This window comes from Heloderma suspectum, chromosome 5 (genome assembly GCF_057233095.1).
Source record: "Heloderma suspectum isolate Gila_16-S chromosome 5, 16-S_ref, whole genome shotgun sequence".
NCBI lineage: Eukaryota > Metazoa > Chordata > Lepidosauria > Squamata > Helodermatidae > Heloderma > Heloderma suspectum.
In genome coordinates this window covers 177,379,249-177,402,470 of record NC_139462.1, presented here as the reverse complement: position 1 = coordinate 177,402,470, position 23,222 = coordinate 177,379,249, and the positions used below count along the sequence as shown (strand labels likewise).

Below are 23,222 nucleotides of genomic sequence, written 5' to 3'. Positions count from 1 at the left end.
CCCAATATCCTGCTACTTCAGTCCCTTTTTCCTCACTGTGTGCGTGGTCAGGGATCAGGTAGTGAACATGATGACTTCACAGTGCCATGTAGCCAATCAGATTTGGTTACAGGATGACATTACTGGGGCAACAAAGCCATTCCATTCCCCTCACTTTGATGATGGGGGAGGGAAGGTGCCCCAGTTGCTCAGACCACTGCATGGCGATCTCTGTTTTACCATGCTCTGCTGGTTATTTCATTGCCAGCCATCACTGTATAGCAAGACTTTTGCCCTGATCCAGCTCTAGTCACATGTAATTATACATGACTAGCTGGGACAGAACATTGCTGAGGATGCAGATATTGTCCATCCATGCCGCATTATGTTCAACTAGCAAATGGACCTGGCTTTGCACAGGTTGAAATAGCCCTTAGTTTGACACAGTGAAGCCTTGAAGCACTTAGGCAGTTGTCCAAGTTGGACATATTGTGCCTAGCTTCTCTGTGAAGCCCTAGACATGGCGTCTGTCATAGTGCATTACTGTAGCCTCCTCTGGGAGAAGTGTGCTCACTCCATTCCCCTGAGGGGGGCTGTCCCACAGCAGAGCGGGCAGTCATATAACTCTCCCTTGGACTACATCCCCTGGTTTCAAACTGTATTGACTGCAAAGTTATGCAGTGGCTAGAGAGTATGCACAGCCGTCATTGGGCATTAGGGTTTTTCCACCAGATTGTTTTGCTTCCCGAAAATGTGGGATTCCCACAAGTTCGCTGATACCTTCCTCTTGTGCATTGTTGGTGCCATTTTGGCTTCATAAGCAACAGCACTCACAGTCTGAACATTGGAAAGAGAGGGGATGATACAGTATGCTCCCCCTTTGTTGTGGCTCAGTAGCAGCCAATCGACTTCATCAGATTTACACTACCTGAGTTCTGAAATAAATAATATTGGTCATTGCTGTCGTTCAGTTGCATCTTCTAAGTGTAGTAGTTGTAGTTATATCACAGCTACTATTACGGTTTTGTTTGTATTTGTATTGCGCAAGCATTGTACATATATCAGTATATGTTCTGTTGTTCAGTCGTTCAGTCGTGTCCGACTCTTCGTGACCCCATGGACCATAGCACGCCAGGCCTTCCTGTCCTGCGCTCTCTCCTGGAGTGTGCTCAAGTTCATATTCACTGCATCGGTGATGCTATCTAGCCATCTCATCCTCTGCCGTCCCCTTCTCCTTTTGCCTTCAGTCTTTCCCAGCATCAGGGTCTTTTCCAGAGAGTTTTCTCTTCGCATTAGGTGGCCAAAATATTTGAGCTTTAGCTTCAGTATCTGTCCTTCCAATGAGCACTCAGAGTTGATTTCCTTTAGTATGGACTGATTTGATCTCCTTGCAGTCCAGGGGACTCATAAGAGCCTTCTCCAGCACCACAGTTCGAAAGCATCAATTCTTCAGCGCTCAGCCTTCCTTATAGGCCAGCTCTCACAGCCATACATTACTACTGGGAAAACCATAGCTTTGATTAGACGGACCTTTGTCGGCAAGGTGATGTCTCTGCTTCTTACTATGCTGTCTAGGTGTGCCATAGCTTTCCTCCCCAGGAGCAAGCGTCTTTTAATTTCATGGCTACAGTCACCGTCTGCGGTGATCTTGGAGCCCAAGAAAGTAAAATCTGTCACTGCTTCCATTTCTTCCCCTTCTATATGCCAGGAAGTAATGGGGCCAGATGCCATGATCTTCGTTTTTTTAATGTTGAGTTTCAAACCAGCTTTTGCACTCTCCTCTTTCACCCTCAACAAGAGGCTCTTGAGATCCTCTTCACTTTCTGCCATTAGGGTGGTATCGTCTGCATATCGGAAGTTGTTGATAATTCTCCCAGCAATCTTAATTCCGACATGTGATTCATCCAAGCCGGCATTTCTCATGATGTACTCTGCATATAAGTTAAATAAGCAGGGTGACAATATGCAGCCTTGTCGTACTCCTTTCCCAATTTGGAACCACTCGGTTGTTCCATCTCTGGTTCTTACTGTTGCTTCTTGACCCTCGTACAGGTTTCTCAGGAGACAGGTAAGGTGGTCTGGTACTTCCATCACTTTAAGAATTTGCCACAGTTTGTTGTGATCCACACAATCAAATGCTTTAGCGTAGTCAATGAAGCAGAAATAGACGTTTTTCTGGAATTCTCTTGCTTTCTCCATGATGCAGCGAATGTTGGCGATTTGATCTCTAGTTCCTCTGCCTCTTCGAAACCCAGCTTGTACTTCCGGTAGTTCTTGGTTCGCATACTGCTGAAGCCTAGCTTGTAGGATTTTGAGCATCACCTTGCTGGCATGTGAAATGAGCGCAATTGTGCGGTAGTTTGAACACTCTTTGGCATTGCCCTTCTTTGGAATTGGAATGTAAACTGACCTTTTCCAGTCTTGCGGTCATTGTTGAGTGTTCCAAATTTGTTGGCATATTGAATGCAGCACTTTAACAGCATCATCTTTTAGGATTTTAAATAGCTCAGCTGGAATACTGTCATCTCCACTAGCTTTGTTGTTAGTAATGCTTCCTAAGGCCCACTTGACTTCACTCTCTAGGATGTCCGGCTCAAGTTCAGTGACCGCACTATCATGGCTATCAGGGACATTCAGATCTTTCCTGTATAGTTCTTCTGTGTATTCTTTCCACCTCTTCTTAATCTCATCTGCTTCTGTGAGGTCCCTGCCTTCTTTGTCCTTTATCATGCCCGACTTTGCACAAAACGTTCCCTTGAGATCCCCGATTTTCTTGAAGAGATCTCTAGTCTTTCCCATTCTGTTGTTTTCCTCGATTTCTTTGCATTGTTAATTTAAGAAGGCCTTCTTGTCTCTCCTTGCTATTCTCTGGAACTCTGCATTCAGTTGGATATATCTTCCCTTTCTCCCTTGCTTTTCGCTTCCCTTCTTTCGTGAGCTACTTGTAAAGCCTCATCAGACAGCCACTTGGCTTTCTTGCATTTCTTTTTCTTTGGGACGGATTTCGTTGCTGCCTCCTGAACAATGTTACGGACCTCCGTCCATAGTTCCTCAGGCACTCGGCCTATCAGGTCTAATCCCTGAAATCTATTCCTCACCTCCACTGTGTATTCATAAGGGATATGATTTAGGTCATACCTGAATGGTGTAGTGGTTTTCCCGACGTTCTTCAATTTAAGCCGAAATTTTGCAACAAGAAGCTCATGATCTGAGCTACAGTCAGCTCCAGGTCTTGTTTTTACTGACTGTATAGAGCTTCTCCATCTTTGGCTGCAAAGGACATAATCAATCTGATTTCGATATTGACCATCTGGTGATGTCCATGTGTAGAGTCGTCTCCTGTGCTGTTGGAAAAGAGTGTTTGCTATGATCAGCGTGTTCTCTTGGCAAAACTCTATTAGCCTTTGTCCTGCTTCATTTTGTACACCAAGGCCATGCCTGCCTGTTATCCCAGTGATTTCTTGACTTCCTGCTTTAGCATTCCAATCCCCTATGATGAAGAGGACATCTTTTTTTGGTGTTAGTTCTAGAAGGTGTTGTAGGTCTTCATAGAACTGATCAACCTCAGCTTCTTCAGCCTCAGTGGTTGGGGCATAGACTTGAATTACTGTGATGTTGAATGGTTTGCCTTGGATTCGTACTGAGATCATTCTATCGTTTTTAAGATTGTACCCCAGTACTGCTTTTCCCACCCTTTTGTTGACTATGAGTGCTACTCCATTTCTTCTAAGGGATTCTTGCCCACAATAGTAGATATGATGGTCACCTGAATTAAATTCGCCCATGCCTGTCCATTTTAGTTCGCTGATTCCCAAGATGTCGATGTTCAATCTTGCCATCTCATGTTTGACCACCTCCAACTTACCTTGATTCATTGATCTGACATTCCAGGTTCCTAAACAATATTGTTCTTTACAGCATCGGATTTTCTTTTCACCACCAGACACATCCACAGCTGAGTGTCCTTTTGGCTTTGGCCCAACCGCTTCACTCTTTCTGGCGCTACTTGGAAATACCCTCTGCTCTTCCCCAGTAGTATATTGGACACCTTTTGACCGGAGGGGCTCATCTTCCGGTGTCTTCTCTTTTAGCCTTGTGTTACGTTCCATGGGGTTTTCTTGGCAAGAATACTGGAGTGGGTTGCCATTTCCTTCTCCAGTGGACCACATTTTGTCAGAACTCTCTGCCATGACCTGTCCGTCTTGGGTGGCCCTGCACGGCATAGCTTATGGCTTCACTGAGTTACACAAGCCCCTTCGCCACAACAAGGCATTTCTCTCACAGTCTGTCGGCTAACAAAAGTGCTTCTTTCTAACCTCATTAACCTGTACTATAGCTCTTCTCTACATCTTTTTGTTTTGTTGAGTTGATCTCTGTCATCATTATGTGCATGTTAACAGGTACCAGAGTGTGCCAATCCTTTCCTATGCATATTGAACATATCCAACTCTTGAGAAGATTATAGGCCATACAGATAAAATCATTGCATCTTTTGATGTCACTCAAAAGATTCAGAATTTACTTTTTCACTTTTTCATTCAGAATTTACATGTTTTTATTCATAGTGCTTAGGACAGAAAGTAAAAAGTGTAAGGGTAAAGGATGATGTGAGCCGTTCCTTACACATGCGAGAACTCTAAAGAAAAATGTTAATAAGCCTTTGTTAGCAGGATGCTGATTAAAAAGGTAACTGTCTGTACAATAGGATGCAGCCACAAACAGGAATCTATAGGCTAGAGTTTTAAGATACTACAGTAGCAGATTGTAAGCTCTCTGGCCAGGGATCTATATATCATATCTGTATTTTATAGGATGGCCATATGTCCTCTTTTACCATTCTCTGCTTGAAGGGCTGTCAGAGAATTGTCCTCTATTTGAAGGGCTGTCCTGTCCAATTCTGGGTTAAAGACAAAGAACCATAGGAAGGGAGCACAGCAGTCTTGAAGTTGCCCATCACCAATTAGCATCTAGACAGCAGACTGAACAAGGCCCACAGGTCACCTTATCACAGTCTTCTACCCTGTTGTGAGATGTACTATATTTCTATTTAAATTATAATAATTATTTCTACATTTGCATCTGTACATACAAATTAGCATATGCAAATTTTATGCCAGTTTGTGTCATCTTTTTGGTTATGCATTTCCTCTTTTTTTGGTGATTCATGAGTTTTGTACAGAACTCAGCACAATGCTTGTCCTTTGAAAATATTAAGTAGGAACAGCAGTAATGTGCAGGGTTTGACTAGCTGTTTATTAAAGTCTGTTTACTTTGGTCTATCAGAGCTTTTCTAGAAGAGGCATTTATAGTGTGCTCGTGATTCCTTACTCATGGTTGTTTATGGGTTCTTTAGATGATGTCATGATCCTCCAGTTTTGCGTCTGTCTTTTCAGAGCACTTTCCTGTTTTTTGTTTAGAACAGGGAAAATGGGGTATTATCTCTGAAAGTGCTGTTTCTACTTGTGTATTTTTTGCTATTCCAGTATAGCACAGCTCCACCTAGAGGTTATGTAATGGGAAAGCAGGAAAGGAAAAGCTTTTTGTGTAGATCTCAATTCTGCAACGAAACCGAAAGTAGGTACAGAGCTTAACAGCCTCATGTAGAAAAGCTCTCAGATACAAGATTTCTTGGGTGTCATGATTCATTGGACCTGACCATATAAGACGCACAGGGATGGTTATCCACTGCTAGTTTAAATGGTAGACTGGGCATCCACATCATTTAATTATTTCATTAGTGAGAATTGACAAAATAAGGCCCTGGTATTCAAAAGTGTGTATTTTTCCATCCAGGAAAACCCTGGAAAGTTCCAAGGTGCTACAAAAAGAAAGAAAACCCCTCAACAAAAATAAAAACAGTAATTTCCCAACTGCAAAGCAGATGCAGATATGCAGAGTGAAGCAGAGCTGAGGGTGAGAGTGAGGACAGCAAGGTAGCTTATTTGCTATTTTTTAATATATACAAATAATTTCCTTTTTACCATGGCCCCTATTCCCAAGCTCATTAAATCAAGTTCAGAAAACATTTTGGCTCTGGAACATGTAAGTAAAATTCCAACCTTATGGACTCTTGAGGATTACCTGTGCAAACGGCACAAGTCAAGCCAAAACAAGTTTCTGTCAAATGGACTAACACCTAAGTTTATTATGAAGGTAGAGAGTTCTATAAAGGGCCTGTAAGCAGCACAGAAAGGCCTGGCTATGGGTCTCCAGGCAGTTATCCTGGGGGCTGCTCATTTTATGTCAGTAACCTTGAGAATTGGCTCTCCCTTACAGAAAAGTATCGTTTGCATATCACAAATGTTAGAGATTTTTAAAAACCAGACTCTTGGTTCATTTACTCTGTCAACCTGAAAATGCATTGTCCGGTACCAGAATTAATTATGTATGAAAGCTCCAACACAGTGATTGTCTTGACGTGGGCATGCAGAGGACTGGGCATTTTGGTTTTGCGTTCATGCGTTTGCCCGACAGCTGCTCCCAAGCTCAGTATTTGTTGTTGTTGTTCAGTCGTTCAGTCGTGTCCGACTCTCATGACCCCATGGACCATAGCACGCCAGGCCTTCCTGTCCTGCACTCTCTCCCAGAGTGTGCTCAAGTTCATATTCATTGCATCGGTGATGCTATCTAGCCATCTCATCCTCTGTCGTCCCCTTCTCCTTTTGCCTTCAGTCTTTCCCAGCATCAGGGTCTTTTCCAGATGTGGCTTAGCGTGTGGTGATCAACAGAAGTATGTATGTATTTTAATCAAATTACTACCCTCCCTAAAAATAGTGCTCAGGGAAGCTAATGATAATAAAATACAGAATTACAATTAAAACATAGAGCCTCATCAATCAGTATATATAATATATACAATATATACCTTCAGCTCTGACAGTGTATAAAGCCAAAGGAGTCAACAATTTGATATACTGAGTTCAGCTTGGATACTGGAAATTATTGAATCTATAACGAAAACTCAATCTGCCTTTCTGAGTAAGTTTTTTGTGCCCCAAGATGTGTGTCTAATGCAGTAATGTGACTTGAAGCTGGGATTTGTTCTTTGGAACATTGTCCTTTGCAATTAGAATTGAAAACACATCAATTAAAGAAGTATACCTCTAGCAAAGTTATGTATATGCCCATTATCTTTAAAAAGCCAATCTGTGAACAAGAAGTAGCTCCTATCAAATGTATTTTCACAAATAGAATTGCTTACATTACATATAAACAAACAAACAAACAATCAAAAAACAACCCAAGTCCTGTAATTTGTTTTTGAGTCCTGTAACTTGTCTTTTTCAATAAAATACCTTAAGATGTGATGAAAGTTGCCTATTTTTCAGGTGCATTTTTACATCTGCTAATTTAATGGGTAAATAATAAAGTCATAACCTATCACATTCAGTATTGCTGAAACAAACTTATCGTAATCATACATATGCTTGAATTAAAAAAACAAGAAACCTAAGGCCTAGCAATTAGCAACCTAACACCTAGCAATTGATCAAAGTAGAAATTATAGATCACTTACAGAACATCAATCAGCCTTGACAGCAAGTCGTGTTGGTTTTGCTTGATCATCCCTGGGGAGGGACTGAGCCCACCATCCAATCTTTGCGGGGGATGCCCTTTCCCCCCCAGTCTGCGTTCACAATCTATGCTTTCAGTGCAATTTATATGCATGCAGTAAGTCCCACTATGGTCAGTGGGGCTAACTACTAGGAAAGTGGGGAGAGGGTTACAGGTTTTATTTTTTGTCTCTCTCCGATACCAGTTAGGTACGGAATCTTTTCTTGGACACATATTAATCTCAATCCAAAGAAGCAAGCAGGAAAATCCATGTATGTGTGCTCTTCCTGCTCCCCTAATTAGCTCATGGGATGGGTGGGACATAAAAAACCTGTTTGTAACGTAATAAGAAAAGACAATAAAAAGCTTTGCTGTGCATTTGCCACCCGAAGATCTATGGGCTGTGATTCCTGAAAATAACAGGAATAGAAAATGGCTGTGCATGATGCACTTTTCTTATACCCAATATACAAAAGGAAGATGGGGTGTGTGGACACCTAATGGGATGGGGAGAGCAAACTTTATGTATTTATTTACAACGATGCATACCTCTTAAACATATTGTGTTAAGTTCCCTAATGTTTTTGTGGATATGTCGCTTATTGTTTGCTTAACACATTCTTGTTTTTGTGTGTAACTGCTCGGACAAGAGTTGTATTCTAACACCTATTTTCATTTTATGCTACACACGTTAAGCTGATGTCCTTAAAGCGGATGTCATCGCTCTGCCAATAACAGGGGAAAGGCGACAATCATTTAAAAAATGTAAATAAACGTGGAGTCTTTCAGAAACTCTTAAATTTGGCAAATGTTAATAGTTGAAAATCCACTTTAGATGTGTAGAGGTCCTCATGCAAATTAAACATATTTTGGATGATAATTTGAATGCAAATTACAACAATTTTTAATTTGGGGCAGAGTGCTGGAGGCTCTAGAAAAATCATAAAGTAATGACCATCGAATATAAGGGAGTACTAAGTTTCAAAATTGTATTTCTGAGAACATTAGCTTTTTTTCTCAGAGATATTTCATAGACTTTCAGAAAACTAATTATCTCTTACCTTTACAAAAACATGTATCTTTAAACCAGCCTCCTGAAACTGGAAAGATACTCAGAACTGAAAATGGAAATCCCTTACAAATTTTGAGTTTTGACCTTTGGATTTTCCATTCACAGTGTTGAAATATGACTCTTTGAGTGTGTGAAGCTTCAGTTCTGATTTTGCCCCCCTCCCCTTATTTCTAGGCCTGTCCCAGGCTCGTTATCATCATTACTACACCTGCACAATCGGCAAAGACAGCCCATGCCTGCCTCTATGCCAGGGACTCTACCTAATCCTACCATGCCTGGATCCTCTGCAGTTTTGATGCCAGTAAGTATACCCACTCTTTGTATATATAGAGAGATTAATGTATGGTACTTTATTAAAAGTAGGAAATTATATGAAAACGTACTTGCAACTGGCCTGTTCCAAGTGTTATTTCAATTACAATGAAATTTGGAGCCAAACTACAGAGTACATTTGCCTCATCTGCCCAGCAGAAAGGCTGGATTTCACTGCTCCATATTTTTTCACTGAAAGTATCACAATGCTGCTTTGGTAAACTATTTTTCCCCATTTCTCATGCAAGGTAGTTTTGCTTTGTGCCATGGCACTATTGTAACAATGTTGCACCGCAGTAATCTAAGGCAAGCAAGTGCAATGTTTTCCCCAGATTGAACAGGCCCAGTGCGAGAAGCCTTCCACTCTCAAACCATCATGCCTTTTTATTTATATCTTAAACAAGTTGGTTTAGGCTGTCCTGACAGCATCAAGCAACAGCCATAATTTCATACAGTGATGTTTTAAAAGCCACTTAATCCAGAGTGTTGTTTTCTAAAAGCAAGGGGAAATCATTATAAAAAGTCTCAAACCTAGGTGACTAATTGGTTCTTCAGCTGAAGAGGCAGGGTGTTTTTTCTTAATTGTTGGATAAAACAATGCTGTAGGCTTTATTTTCTGACAGCAGACAAAAACAATCAAAATCAGCAAAGCTACTGCCATCCCTGAAAGTGGATAGGGATACATTTTTCCCGTTTGTAATAATAGAACCCAGGGTCATCCCATGAAGCTGACTGGTGGGAGATTCAGGACAGAGGAAGTCGTTCTTTACACAGCACATAGTTAAACTATGGAATTTGCTTCCAGAAGATGTAGTGATGCCCACAAGTTTGGATGGCTTTAAAAGGGGATCGGACAAATTCATGGAAGAGAAGGTTATCAATGGCTACTAGTCCTGAAGGCTATGTGCTACCTCCAGTATCAGAGGCAGTATGCCCATGTACACCAGTTGCTGGGAAAATGGGCAGGAGGGTGCTGTTGCACTCATGTCCTGCTTGTGGTTTTCCCGTAGACAGGTGGTTGGCCATTGTGTGAACAGGATGCTGGACTAGATGGAGCCCTGGTCTGATCCATCAGGGCTCTTCTTATGTTGGTATATTCTTGATGGACACTATACCACTCTGAATACCAGTTGTTGGAGAGGAGAAGATGAGTGGAAGGGTGGCATTGCACTCGTGTGGACTTCCGATAGGCATCTGGTTGGCCACTGTGAGAAGCAGGACACTGGGCTAGATAGGCCTTTGGCCTGATCCAACAAGTCTCTTCTTAGGTTCACAAAGTGCCTAGCTCTTGCTCATTTGAAGAAAACCAGAACAAGTGCCTTTTGAAAATGTGTTTCAACTTTCAAGCACCATCTGATTTCTTTTCTTTTCTTTTCCTTTCTCAAGATGGAACGACAAATGTCAATGAACTCCAATATCATGGGAATGCAAGGCCCAAACCTCAGTAACCCCTGTGCTTCACCACAAGTCCCTCCAATGCACTCAGAAGCCAAAATGGTAACATGTTGAAAACATCTGTCTTTGTGCGCATTTAAAAACATCATTATGCTCTTAAGTTGTCTGACCTCTGAGGACACTTTGAATATTTGATTTCTAGTCGTACGATTGTGTGTCTGCCATAAATAGGTTCAGAGCAAGGGTGGCTCTGCTGAGCATCCTCAGCTTCTAAACTTCCAGATCATCTCTTTATCTCTGAGATTCAGCTTCAGTTAAAGGATGTTGGGCATTGGATATTGGTTGAGGATATTCTGCTCGACTCTTTGTAGGTTAGCAGTAGAGAATATTTTGTGGAGTGGAAGCGGGTGTACTAACATGTTTGTCTGTGTCACTGTGTGCTTGTAGAAATGGCTAGGTTGAAGAAATCCCAGGGATCTTATTGCCAAATGCCTAAATATTTGATTCTTTTTATCATATGCATATGGAATAGAGTTGGGAGTTTTTAGCTTTCTCCATGGCTCAGTCACGATTCTGGGGCCTTAAAATATGAAAAAGTAGCAATGGCTGAATCAGTCTGTTTCCAATCTGTGCCACTTTTGCATGTGTTTGCCATGTCAGTTTTGCTTTGTTTTCCTGTGAATCTGCAATTTAAAAAAAAATCTTTTTATAAAAATTCAAATTTAAATACATATTTATAACATATTTTCTCTTAAGATTAGCATTTCAAAATGTATTTTGATAACATTTTTTGAGCAAAGTACTGCATCAGAATATTCAAGGCATGAGAAACCTGGTTGATAACTAGGTTCTGAACGGCACTTTTGTCTGGAAGGCGCAGAACAGGTCTGTTCATATTGGAATTTGCAAAGATCAAATTCCTTGAGCATCCCTGGAAAACAAAAAAAGTACTTGAACTTATACACACTGGGGCTATTCACACAACATGCTAACCCACACTCAGTGGTTGAGTGTGGATTGTTGATAAACCGTGGGTTGTTTGTGGAGCCATGGGTTAGCCTGTTGTCTTAACCCAGGACATTTTCTGCAGCGTGTCTTGTTAACCGTGCAGCATGGCTTGTTAATCACCCTGAACAACCCAACACCAAACCATGGGTTCTTGAGGTGTCTTGTTAAAGAAAAATAAACCACATTACATGGTTAACAAACCACCCTGCAGAAAATGTCCTGGGTTCAGGCAACACGCTAACCCACAGTTCAACAAACAACCCATGGTTCAACAACAACTGAGTGTGGGTTAGCATGTTGTGAGAACCCGTCACCTCCTGTTATGTGCATCCATATATACATGAATACATAGACAGTTCGCCCTCTCTGTGTGAGCTCAGTATGCCCCTCTAACCCTGTACTACCAACTCCCATCATCCCTGACCATTAGCCACATGATTGGGGCTGATGGGAGTTGTAGTCGAAAACATCTGGAGGGCTCCGGAAGGTTGCTCTAACTGCTCTCTCAGTCCCCTGGTCCTCACAGCTACCATAAGATGAGACCTGTACTACAGTCATTTTTTTTTCTAAGTGTGAGATTGCAAGAGACAGATAGCTCTTTTCAGCAGTGTTCGTCACTACTCTAACAGACAGAGTCACAAGGCTGTCTTAGCTGTGCCAGTAGCTGCTGTCTAGTTCTCTGCATTTCTTGGATGTTGGGACAGTGTGATGTGAGAGGGCATCGGCTCCCTCTGTGTTTGCATGGCACGTGGGCATTATTGTCAGCACTGCCCTCTGATTGGTGTGCTGTGGCGGTGTTTCCAGGAACACTGAATGGCTGAAGAACGGCAGTCAGTATGGATCAAATACAACTTGATGGGATCTGAGCTAGCGGTGACCAACCAGGAAAGAGATCTTGGGGTTGTGGTGGACAGCTCGATGAAAATGTCAACCCAGTGTGTGGCTGCTGTAAAAGAGGCAAACTCTATGTTAGGCATAATTAGAAAAGGAATTGAGAATAAAACTACCAAGATCATAATGTCCTTATACAAATCTATGATGTGACTATACTTGGAATACTGTGTATAGTTCTGGTCACCACACCTAAAAAAGATATTGTAGAGCTGGAAAAAGTGATGCTGGAGCATCTCCCCTATGAGAGAAGGTTACAACAGTTGGGTGTGTTTAGTTTGGAAAAAAGGAGGGTAAGGGGAGACATGATAGAGGTGTACAAAATTATGCATGGTGTGGAGAATGTGGATAGGAGACATTTTTCTCCCTCTCTCAATATACTAGAACCCAGGGTCACCCCATGAAGCTGATTGGTGGGAGATTCAGGACAGATAAAAGGAAGTACTTCTTCATACAGCGCATAGTTAAACTATGGAATTCGCTACCACAGGATGTACCGATGGCCACCAATTTGGATGGCTTTAAGAGGTGGTTAGACAAATTCCTGGAGGAAAAGGTTATCAACGGCTACTAGTCTTGATGGCTATGTGCTACCTCCAGAGAGGCAGTCAGCCTATGTACACCAGTTGCTGGGGAACACGGATGGGAAGGTGCTGTTGTGCTTATGTCCTGCTTGTGATCGACAGCTGGTTGGCCACTGTGTGCACAGAATTCTGGACTAGATGGAACCTTGGTCTGATCCAGCATGGCTCTTCTTATGTTCTTATGAGGGTATGTCTGCCATTTTTCAGCCATTTTTGTATTTTGTACATGTGTTTGTGTTTTTCCCCTCCTCTCCTGGGCTGAGTATGCACTGAATATGGCAACCATTCTGCTTGTGTAGTAGTGGCGGCTCTCTGATCGCAGCATAATGTGAGTAAGGGATTGCTGTGTAGGACTGGAATCTTGTACCCACTTACCTGTGAGTAAGCCCCATTGAACTTTGAGTACTTCTGTCTCTTCCTGAGTAGACATGTGTAAGATTTTATTTTCATTTTATTTATTACATTTCTATACCACCCAATAGCCAAAGCTCTCTGGGCAGTTTACAGAGATTAAAAACCTTAAAATTAGGGGTGTACGAAACCCCACTCACCTGCGTCTACGGGGGGTCCGCCGGGGGGGAGGCGATCCGTTCCACCCCCGCCCCGGAATCCTCCCTGGCTGGCGCCGCTCCGCAGCAACTCCGCAGAACTGCCGGCCAGGCCCATCCATAGCCGGACCTCCATCCTCTGCCGGGCTGCTGCGGCCACAAATGCCGTCCTGCGTAGGGGGGACGTAAGTACTTACATAGCCTATCATGGCTAAAGCGGGGACACAAATGGCGTAGCGGATGCCATTTGCATCCCTGCTCTTTGCCGTGATAGGCTACGTAAATATTTACGTAGCCTATCACGGCTAAAGCGGGGACGCAGATGGCGTAGCGGATCCCATTTGCGTCCCTGCTCTTTGCCGTGACAGGCTATGAAAATATTTAGGTAATATTTACATAGCCTAATATTTACCTAATTTTTAGGTAATATTTACGTAGCCTATCATGGCTAAAGGAGGGACACAAATAGCATCCCCTACGCAGGAAGCCATTCGCGGCTGCACACCGGAGCAGGAGACTGCAGCGGCTGGATCAGGTCCTGCCAGAGGCAGGTAGGATCCGGTCTGCGGGGACTTCACGGGGTGGCGGGGGGAGCAGTCTGTTCCTCCACGGACTCCGGGAGTCTGTGGCGGAATTCTCCGCCATCCCTACTAAAAATACAATATTGTTGATAATATAAAAACAGTTTACATACAGATAATATAAACAGACTGCACAAACACACACACACACACACACGCCCATCTGTCCAGACAATTTTAGCAATCAACAGTAAAAAATCCCATGTCTAATTAACATATGCGGCCAAATGCATGACAGTAGAGAAAAGTCTTAACCTGGCACTGAAATGGTATCAATATTGGCACCAGGTAGGCCTCACTGTGGAGTCCATTTCAAAATCGGGGGGCCACCACCGAGAAGGCCTTCTTCCTTGTTACCACTATAGAGCATTGTCAGTTTGTGTCATAGTCATTTCTTAGTTTACTGGTGGTCTGTCTCAGTATAAAGCACCTTCCTATGTTCCAGGGGAGGGACCATAGCTCAGTGGTGGAGCATCTGCTTTGCATGCAGAAGATTCCAGAATCAGTCCCAGGCATCTCCAACTAAAAGGACCAGTGAAAGTTTGCGCAAGTTTCCCATTCACACAGAGTGAGCAGCGATCGCAAATGGCGATCAGGCAGGAGACAAGCAACAAGATGATGTTTGGACAATCCTGACAATCGCGAACACCTCTCCTACCTATGCAATGTATAGAGCAGCTAGCATTTTCTAGATTTGTTGTACTGCAACTCCCATCATCCCCAGACAGCATGGCTAACACATCTGGGGGGCACCCTTTTGAGAACACTGGTATTGAATATTTCAGAGAATGGTGCACTGCTGTGGAAATATGAGTGTTTAGCTAAATTGTACTGATATGTTTGATTAATGTACATAAATGCATAATATAATTCTTTCAAATGTTACTCCTGTTAAAAGCAATTAAGCTGTAAAGTTAACAACATTCTGTTATATGCTAGTTCTTGGAATTATCTCGTGGGGAAAGACTTGCCAAAGCAACACCTTTATAAATCTGAATCTTTAGCCAAAACAAATTTAGTCAGATTAAAAAGTGATCCACTTAATTTCACATATTAAAGAACAGAATTCTCACCATATGTATCAATAATTTCATGTTTAAAGCCTCAGAGTTCCATTTAAAAAAAGGGCTGGGGAAGGCAAAATAACTGAAGAAACTTCAGCCTCTAAAAGAGATGCCAGTGTGAAGCTTTTTCTTCTTCTTCTTCAGCCAAGGAGTATTTTGCTTGGCTCAACATTGCTTGGATTTGAAAGTGGGGGGGGGCAGGCGGGGTGACTTGCCGGCAGCCTCATCCAGAAAGATTTAATAAGCTGTGCTGCAGATGCTGTTGCTTTTTGGCACATCATGATTACGGTATGGCACACAGCAGAGAAAAACCCTTGACCACAGATTTTGTTTGGCTGATGTTGCCAACTCTTTTGGCTACATCTGCACTTTGAGCCAACCAACTGCATGTTTACAGAGTGTGGTTTTAACTGAGGTGTTAAAAAGGCTTGGGTTGGCTGCCTAACCGAAATTTATGTTGAGGTAAAGATGTGACGGTTTGCGTCTACCATAACAGTGCATCATATCTAACTGGCAGGCGAATACTTCCCTTCGCCCCTTACGGCAAAGAACAGTAACTTCAAAAGTACTCATTGTGGCTTTCATTCAAATCGGCAATAAGCAGTTATTAGCTTATGGCAACAATAGAAATGGTAGGCATTGGGCTGCCTGGCTCTCCTGTTATTAATGCCTTTTTTGTACTGGTACAAAATCTTCAGTGAGGTTTTCCCTGCTCTGACTGAAAGTCAGTACCAGAATGCTGAAAAGAGATATCTGCCTCTTGCAATTTCTCACCTATAGCAGAAAGAACATAACTCTAGCACAGGTCTGCACAGATGGGAAGGCCAGGAATGGAGAGAGCGGCAAGGGCAGCCTTCCTCATTGTTGGGAACTCCACTGCAGTCTGCACAGCAGGCACAACACACTTAGGAGGTTGCTGGTTCAAGTACACACTGGGGATTCCCCCCCCCCCCCCCCGCGCTTTCCTAGTAGTTATCATTTATTGAAGAAGGGATGGTCATTGCAGTTGTGGAGACACACAAACAAATGCACACATGCATCTGGGGCACTGCTTCAAAATATTCCCAGGGAAAAACAACGCATGCACTCTGTACCCCAAAATTGGTTGGGAAGGTAAAGGACAGGATGTTCCTGAGGCTCCACCAGTGGAAGCTGTTAGCTCCGATTTTGGGCTGTGAATCCATTCTGGGTTTAGGTAGAACCAGCCAGAATGCTAAAGGGGCTATTCAAGGTGCTTAACCCTATCCCCAAAACAGTTTCAGCACCTTGGATAGCCCCTCCAGCTGGTTCTGACTGAAACCCAGAATGGATTCACCGCCCCTCCAAAATGGGAGCCACCAGCCTCCACTGGGTCCCACTAGTCGCTGAGGAGGAGCCAGCACTGAACTAAGGCCAGGATCCGTGGGGCACTGCTGTCCGTACACTGAGATCAAGCATGCAGCAGCCAGAGTAGCAGATGGAGTGGCCAAAGGCACCAGGTTGCTGGGCCAAGTTGCTGGGCCAAGCTTAGGGAGCCAGTGGCATGCCAGCCATGGGAGAAATAGGAAGCAGGGGCCGGGGGGAATGGGAAGCAGGGGGATGGGGGTTCAGCCACCCTGGCACTGGACATGTGACAACTGTTAGGGACAGCAGCCATCCCTGAGACGTGACCACAGTGTTGCCAAGTCAGCCTTCGCTCTGCCTGGTCTGGCTGTAGCGAAAACAGCAGCTGAGAAATGGCTGCTGCTCAGTGAAGTCCGGGATGTTGTGGGCGGGTCCCCAAGATGGCAGTGGCTGCCAAATGCCCCTGGCGTGATCAAGTGCACCATCAAGGGGTGTTCTGATGTCATCATTGCCCTGGATGGCTCCCAGATGGTGGAATGGGTCCAGTGGTATATCTAGGGTGTTCTGCAAGCATATTTTTCATGGCAGTGGCATTTCTGGTGTTCTTCTGCTTTTTTTTTTGGATTTTGCCCTTATCATACGGGGAAGAGGGAACCAATTATACAGAGAGATGCTTAGAATGTACTGCATCAGAATGGATTAGCTGGTTGTTTATGTATACGGACAGACGTTAATAAATTATCTTTGGGTAATACCCATAGCTTTTCAGATCTGTGTATTGATTCCCCTCCTTCTATAGTGCTTTATAAGATATAATTATTTGCTTTAAAATGACAGGAATTGAAGAAAAGCCAAGAGATTAGTGTAACAGTAGCCAGTTATAGTATGTATAGGTTCAGAATATTTAACCATGGAGGAAAGGGGAGGGCTGGCAGAAGGAGTGACCAGTGCTGTGCTGAGGAAAATATTTATTTTTTTATGTTTGGAATTTATATCCTGCCACATGGCTCCATAGAGTCCTTGGGGCATAAAGCAACAGTACAAGCCACAATAAAACATCAGCAGTCAACAGTTAAAATTAAAGTCCTAAAAAAACTATAAAACAGTAGAAAAGCAACGTATCAATGAATAAAATGTAATAGGAGCAGTGACCTGTTTCCACACGTTATGGGCTGTGTGGAAGCCATGGGTGAGGGGGGTCAATATGCTATCCCAGTTAGCTGCAATGTGTATGTGAATGCTGCAATAACATGTAGGCACGGCCAATCGAATGGGTTTTGTCCACCTAATCAGCAACCCAGAGTAGGAAGGGTCCTAGTCATGTGACAGGAGTTTGAGAAATTGTCCCAGATGATCACTTCTTAGCAAGTACATGGCGTTTACACTGTAATCCTATAATGTCCATTCAGAAGTACTATTGAGGTCAGTAGGTCCCACTCCCAGGTAAGTGTGCATAGGCTTGAAGCCTTGGTTGATTAATTGATTAAATGAATTGATTAAACTGTTTTCGTCGCTTAAAATGGTGCCTCCAATTTCTAAAAAAAAACTGAGCTGTTTTTAATATGAGTTCTTTCTAAAACTGCAGATGGCAGGTGTCATCATAAAAGAAGTTCCTTCTTCTCTCGCACATATAAGGTGGTTTTTGCAGTGACACATGTAGGAATTTCTAAAAGCAAGGAGTATGCTGTTTTCTTCAGAACTATTCAGATGCAAATGTATTTAGATTCAATCTATCAGTTGATTGACTAAAACTCATTAGTACTGGGCAAACATCCCGTGGCTGCATTCGGAATCAGAATGGTATTTAAAAGCTTTCTTGGCGAGAGTTTGGAAAGAGCTCTCCTGTTTCCCCAGAGTTTTCTCACAATTTGGGATTTTGGCATATTCATGCTGATGGTGCAATGTTCATGCAACTTGTAGTGCACATCAGGAATTGTAGTTCCCAGCACTCGCCACACATTAAGAGACACTTGGAACTCCTCATCTTGCCCCACCACCCCACCCCAAATAAGCACAGGAAGGAAGAACAGAGTGTTAAAATATAGATTGAGGGCAATTACCATGTAAAAATGTCTGCAAGAAACAATTGAGAGAATTGAGTCAAATAGAGGAGTTACTCAGTGAACAGTGAGTTACTCACCAAACTCATCAATGGCTACTGGCCTTATGGCTATGTGCTATCTTCAGTATCGGAGGCAGTAAGCCTATGTGCACCAGTTGCAGGGGAACATGGGCGGGAGGGTGCTGATGCTCTCGTGTTCTGCTTGTGGGTTCTGGTCAAGAGCTAGTTGTCTACTGTGTGTACAGAGTGCTGGACTAGATGGACCCTTGATATGTTCTTTGTATGTTCTTATGTAACAGAAGTCTGTTTGGTTATGTGGTTTGGTCAGTAATTCTCAGCAATCAACAAGAGTTTCATGGTATGAAAGGGATTCGCACTGAAGTTCTGATTATGCGCCTAAAACAGGGATGGGGAACATGTGGCCCTCATCAGATGTTGTTGGACTTCACCTTCCATAATCCCTAGCCAGCCTAGCTGAAGGTGAAGGAGTTGCAGTCCAAGAACATCTGGAAGGTCATATGTTCATCACCTCTGACTGGCAGTGTCATTGTTGTAAATTCATAGCCATCAGTGAGAGTTCCATCAAGACTAAGAAGCTGGCTTTCTAGATCATGTACTTCCACAGTGTAGTGAGAGTGCCAACCAGAGTTAGAGTTTCAATGGGACTTTCATCCAGAATAAGGGTTGAACATTAAAGAACTTTTGCGCATGCACTTGCAAAGCAACTGTCTTTGGGTGCCTGGTGGTCTGCAGAATGCTGATTGTGCATATACGGAATCTCATTTTGGATTCCAAGCTACAGAAGGTCTGTAGGGATTAGTGCTTGAATGGACAAATTCAGGCTGGACAAATTACGAGCTGGACAAATTAAAATTCTAAACTAGGTAATAATTACTACCTTCAGTGACATCACTAAAGCCTACATAATTAATCAAATAAGATTTATTTAAGCAGGTGACAGCCCTCTTTTTTAGGCATAGCTGAGGGATGTTGTGCCAAGCATTATACAACTTCGTAATGCGCTCTTTTTTTTTAACAACTGCAGATGCTATTGAAAGCAAAGGAACTGGGATCCCATATTCTGGTGTTACTACAAATTCACATTTTTCCATTATTCTGGCAATAGTATTGTAGAGCTAGAAGAAGTGCAGAAAAAGGCAACTAAAATGATCAAGGGGCTGGAGCAACTCCCCTATTATGGAAGGTTACAAACAGCTGGGCTTGTTTAGCTTGGGGGAAAAAAAGCAAGTAAGGAGTGACATGATAGAGGTGTACAAAATTGCACATGTTGTGGCGGAAGTGGGTAGAGAGACATTTTCCTCCCTGTCTCATAATACTAGAACTTGGGGTCATCCCATGAAGCTGATTGGTGGGAGAAACAGATAAAAGGAAGTATTTCTTCACGTAGCACATAACTAAACCATAGAATTAGTTACCTCAAGATGTAGTGATGACCACCAGTTTGGCTGACTTTAAATGGGAGTTGACAAATTTGTGGAGGAGAACGCTATCAAAGGCTACTAGTCCTGATGACTATATGCTACCTCAAGTATCAGAGGCAGTATGCCTATGTACAGCAGTTGTTGGGGAACATGGGTGGGAGGGTGCTGTTGCACTCATGTCCTGCGTGTGGGTTTCCAGTAGGCAGCTGGTTGGCCATTGTGTGAACAGAATGCTGGACTAGATGGCTCTTCTTATGTTCTTATTAGTATGAATGATCACTACCCAGCCAAAATTAAGCTTTTGAAACCCCATTGCTTCCAGTGGAAGAGTTAATCACATGCATAGCTCTCTTCTGTTGAGTGAAATATGATTAACAGTGTGGTCCTGTGCATATCTTACTTAGAAGTAAGTTCACTGAGAAGTAGGTCTACCATGCAGCCTCACTTTGGTCGATCAGAATAAACCTATTCCTTTCCAGACAGCATTATCCTAATAAAGTGCCCTTCTCCATTAATTCAATCTATCTTCAGCTCAGCCTTCCCCAATCTGTCTCTCTCCAGATGTTTTGGACTACTACTCCCACAATCCTTGATCATTGGCCATGGTGGCTGAGGTTGATAGGTGTTGTAGCGCAAAACATCTGGAGAGACGTGGGTTGGGAAAGGCTGTTCTGCATGATGTTTAACAGATGATAAGGCACATGCAGTACATAAAAGCAACACTAGGCTTCTGAGCTAATAATGATGCTAGTTATTTCAGGGAGAGGGCAGGAATGGAAGGAGGAAATGGAAAAAGCTGGCGGAAAAGTAGCCAGTGCCATCCTCCTGTATATAGTAGTGTTCTGTCAGAAGCCAGACATATTAAAAATATTTATGTAATTTAAAATAATTTGTACAGGTCTAGGAAAGCTATTTTAGGCATTTAAGCATTTGTAAGTTCTCATTAGAATTCATGTGTAGTCTTGGCACCTGAGAATATGGCATTACAAAACCTTTCATGTGAGCATGAATGTGAATTGAAATACTATAATAAAAACAATATTTCTTGAAAGCAGTCAAAGCAGGCACTGGATGACACATGTCTTTTCAAAAGAACTAAAAAAAGGTCTTATTTATATTGATATTTATATTGCATATGCACTCAGAGGTGGCCTTTACGTTAATTTAAACATTTTACAATTTACAGTTAGAAGCTTAAATTAGTATTTATTTTTAGGGGCAACTGAATCACACTACACAAAACTGCCTCAAAATACAATATTTTAACACTTATTTAAAATATCTTGCTAGCTTCATTCAAAAGGAAGTTGTAATATAATACAAAAAAAATGTTTTAATAATGAATTACATAACATGGCATTTTAAAAACTCATCTTGCCTTTGTACATTAAACTAATCCAAAAACTGATTTTGTAAACAACGGAAAAGATGAAAAAATAAAATAAAATTATAGGAATAATATATTGATTCTGATTCTGTCTATTGGAGTTAATATGAACTTAGTGGAGTCTAACAGATACAAAGGCATGCCAGGAATTGCTTCGTTAGTACCCTACATTTATGATATCATTTCCTTGATCTTGGTCAAGTCATTTTATCACCATAGTTAATTTCTGTTAAACAAATTTGGAGTTTAATTCCTCAGGCTAGGACCCAAAATATCCTTTGAGCGTGTGCATGCATTTATGTGGGCACAGTGAGGCATCCACATTCCTTCTCCTAAAGTTAGTACAAGTTCAACAACTGGCTTGTCTAGAGTGGGGAATGCCAGTCCCATCAGAAGATGAGAAAGGGACCTCAGAAGTCGTCGTGCTGCACATACGGAAGCTACCAAGATAGCCCTTTGGAACCTGGCCTTACACAGATACGGACTACTGTCAGATTAACAATTTGATTAATTAATGTTAATTACATTGGCCCAAGACATTTTGCAGCCTGAGGTGAAAGACAAGATAGCGCCCACTCTTTGTACAGAAGCCAATGGGACTGGCATTTATTGATTACACATTACAAGCCTAATAAATTTCAGAACACTGGAAACAAATAGTAATTATGATATTGTATATTTATAATATTAGGAAGATGGCTAAAAGAAAGACAGAAAAGTATGTTTTAATGAGAAGAAAGGAGGAAGTGTGTGTTTTTCAGCTCATTTTGTAATGGTAAGCTTTTTCATGAATATTTGGCACACTCGCTTTCCTGAGTATATAAAACTAGATCTTTTAATATTGAAAATCCTCTGTCTTTGAGGGCATTTATGATGTGATGAGACATATATCTATAGTGCATGCCAGATGAAGGAAGAAAAGCCCACCGTTTAAAATAACGTTTGTTGTTAATGGCACATGAAAATAATCCTGGAAAGTGAAACTGCACAAATTCCAAGGGAAAAAGCTAAAAAATATCTCTGTTCAACCAACATTCCCATCCCCGTTAATGCAGCGTTTTGTGTTTTTAATAATTTCCTTTTTTCCTGGCTGTGCTGCCACAAGGAGTTGCTTTCATGTACATCAGGTTCTGGGAAACAGCGGCAGCATACATGAGTTAAATGTTTTGTGCTCAGCAATAATTACAGCATGCAAAACTGTAGTTATAGAGTGATAGACTATGCAGCCATGAGAAAGAAAAAGAAGCATGAAGGGATGATATGTAGATACACTCATTCCAATTCATGTCATTTTTACATGTGTTGATTCATACTTCTGTCTCATTTCTACATCAGTCTATGAATTCTTAAATTAAAAATCACACAAAACTTTCTGTTTAATAATCTGTTAAATATGCATTTGTGTATGCATTTTATCCTAAAGTACACATTTTTGTATGCATTTCATCCCTAAAATATGCATTACTGTGCACATTTTGTTACATTTTCTGTGCCAAAATTAGGCAAAAACACAACATTAAGACAAGTGCATAATCCAAAGGATAACTGCATTCCATCGTATTAGTCCTGGTCCTGGAAGTGCGAATCAGGTTGGTTCACATAAAAATGCAGACCAAATGAAGTCTTTGACCATCCCTAGTGATATTAAGCAAAGTGTCATTTTAATACCCAGCAAAATCCAAATTTTAGAATGCAGTAAACATTCAAGCTCTTTTTCATAAAATATTCAAAGCAGGATAAAGTGGTAAGAAAAAAGATAAAAATTGCTGCAGACTACATCAGCAAGATTACAAGCATTTTGTAAAGAATTAACTAGTACCAAACTTATCCTCTCAGTATTGTGACAGGGAGAGCAATCCTATGGCCCCTAGACAGCATCTGGGGGACCATAGAATACTTTGAATCCCCAGATTCGAGGTCAGAGATAGTGCTACAACCTCAGAAGAGGGAATCCGTGCTCTACCTCCCCTCCCCCCGCCAGCACGGAAAGAACTGTGCTGGCTGTCTGCAAAGTTGGCAA

The 23,222-nt window shown here is 42.1% G+C and overlaps 1 protein-coding gene across 2 annotated transcripts in view; it reads left to right on the top strand.

The window, feature by feature from the left end:
* Positions 1–23,222, top strand: part of LOC146344866 (cyclic AMP-responsive element-binding protein 5) — a 136,300-nt gene that overhangs the window by 40,458 nt on the left and 72,620 nt on the right. For both annotated transcript variants that reach the window (XM_084860439.1, XM_084860440.1), the window contains 2 exons: positions 8,780–8,906; positions 10,304–10,414. In XM_084860439.1, the coding sequence (XP_084716565.1) occupies positions 8,780–8,906; positions 10,304–10,414 (238 nt within the window). The remainder of the gene's footprint in view (positions 1–8,779; positions 8,907–10,303; positions 10,415–23,222) is intronic.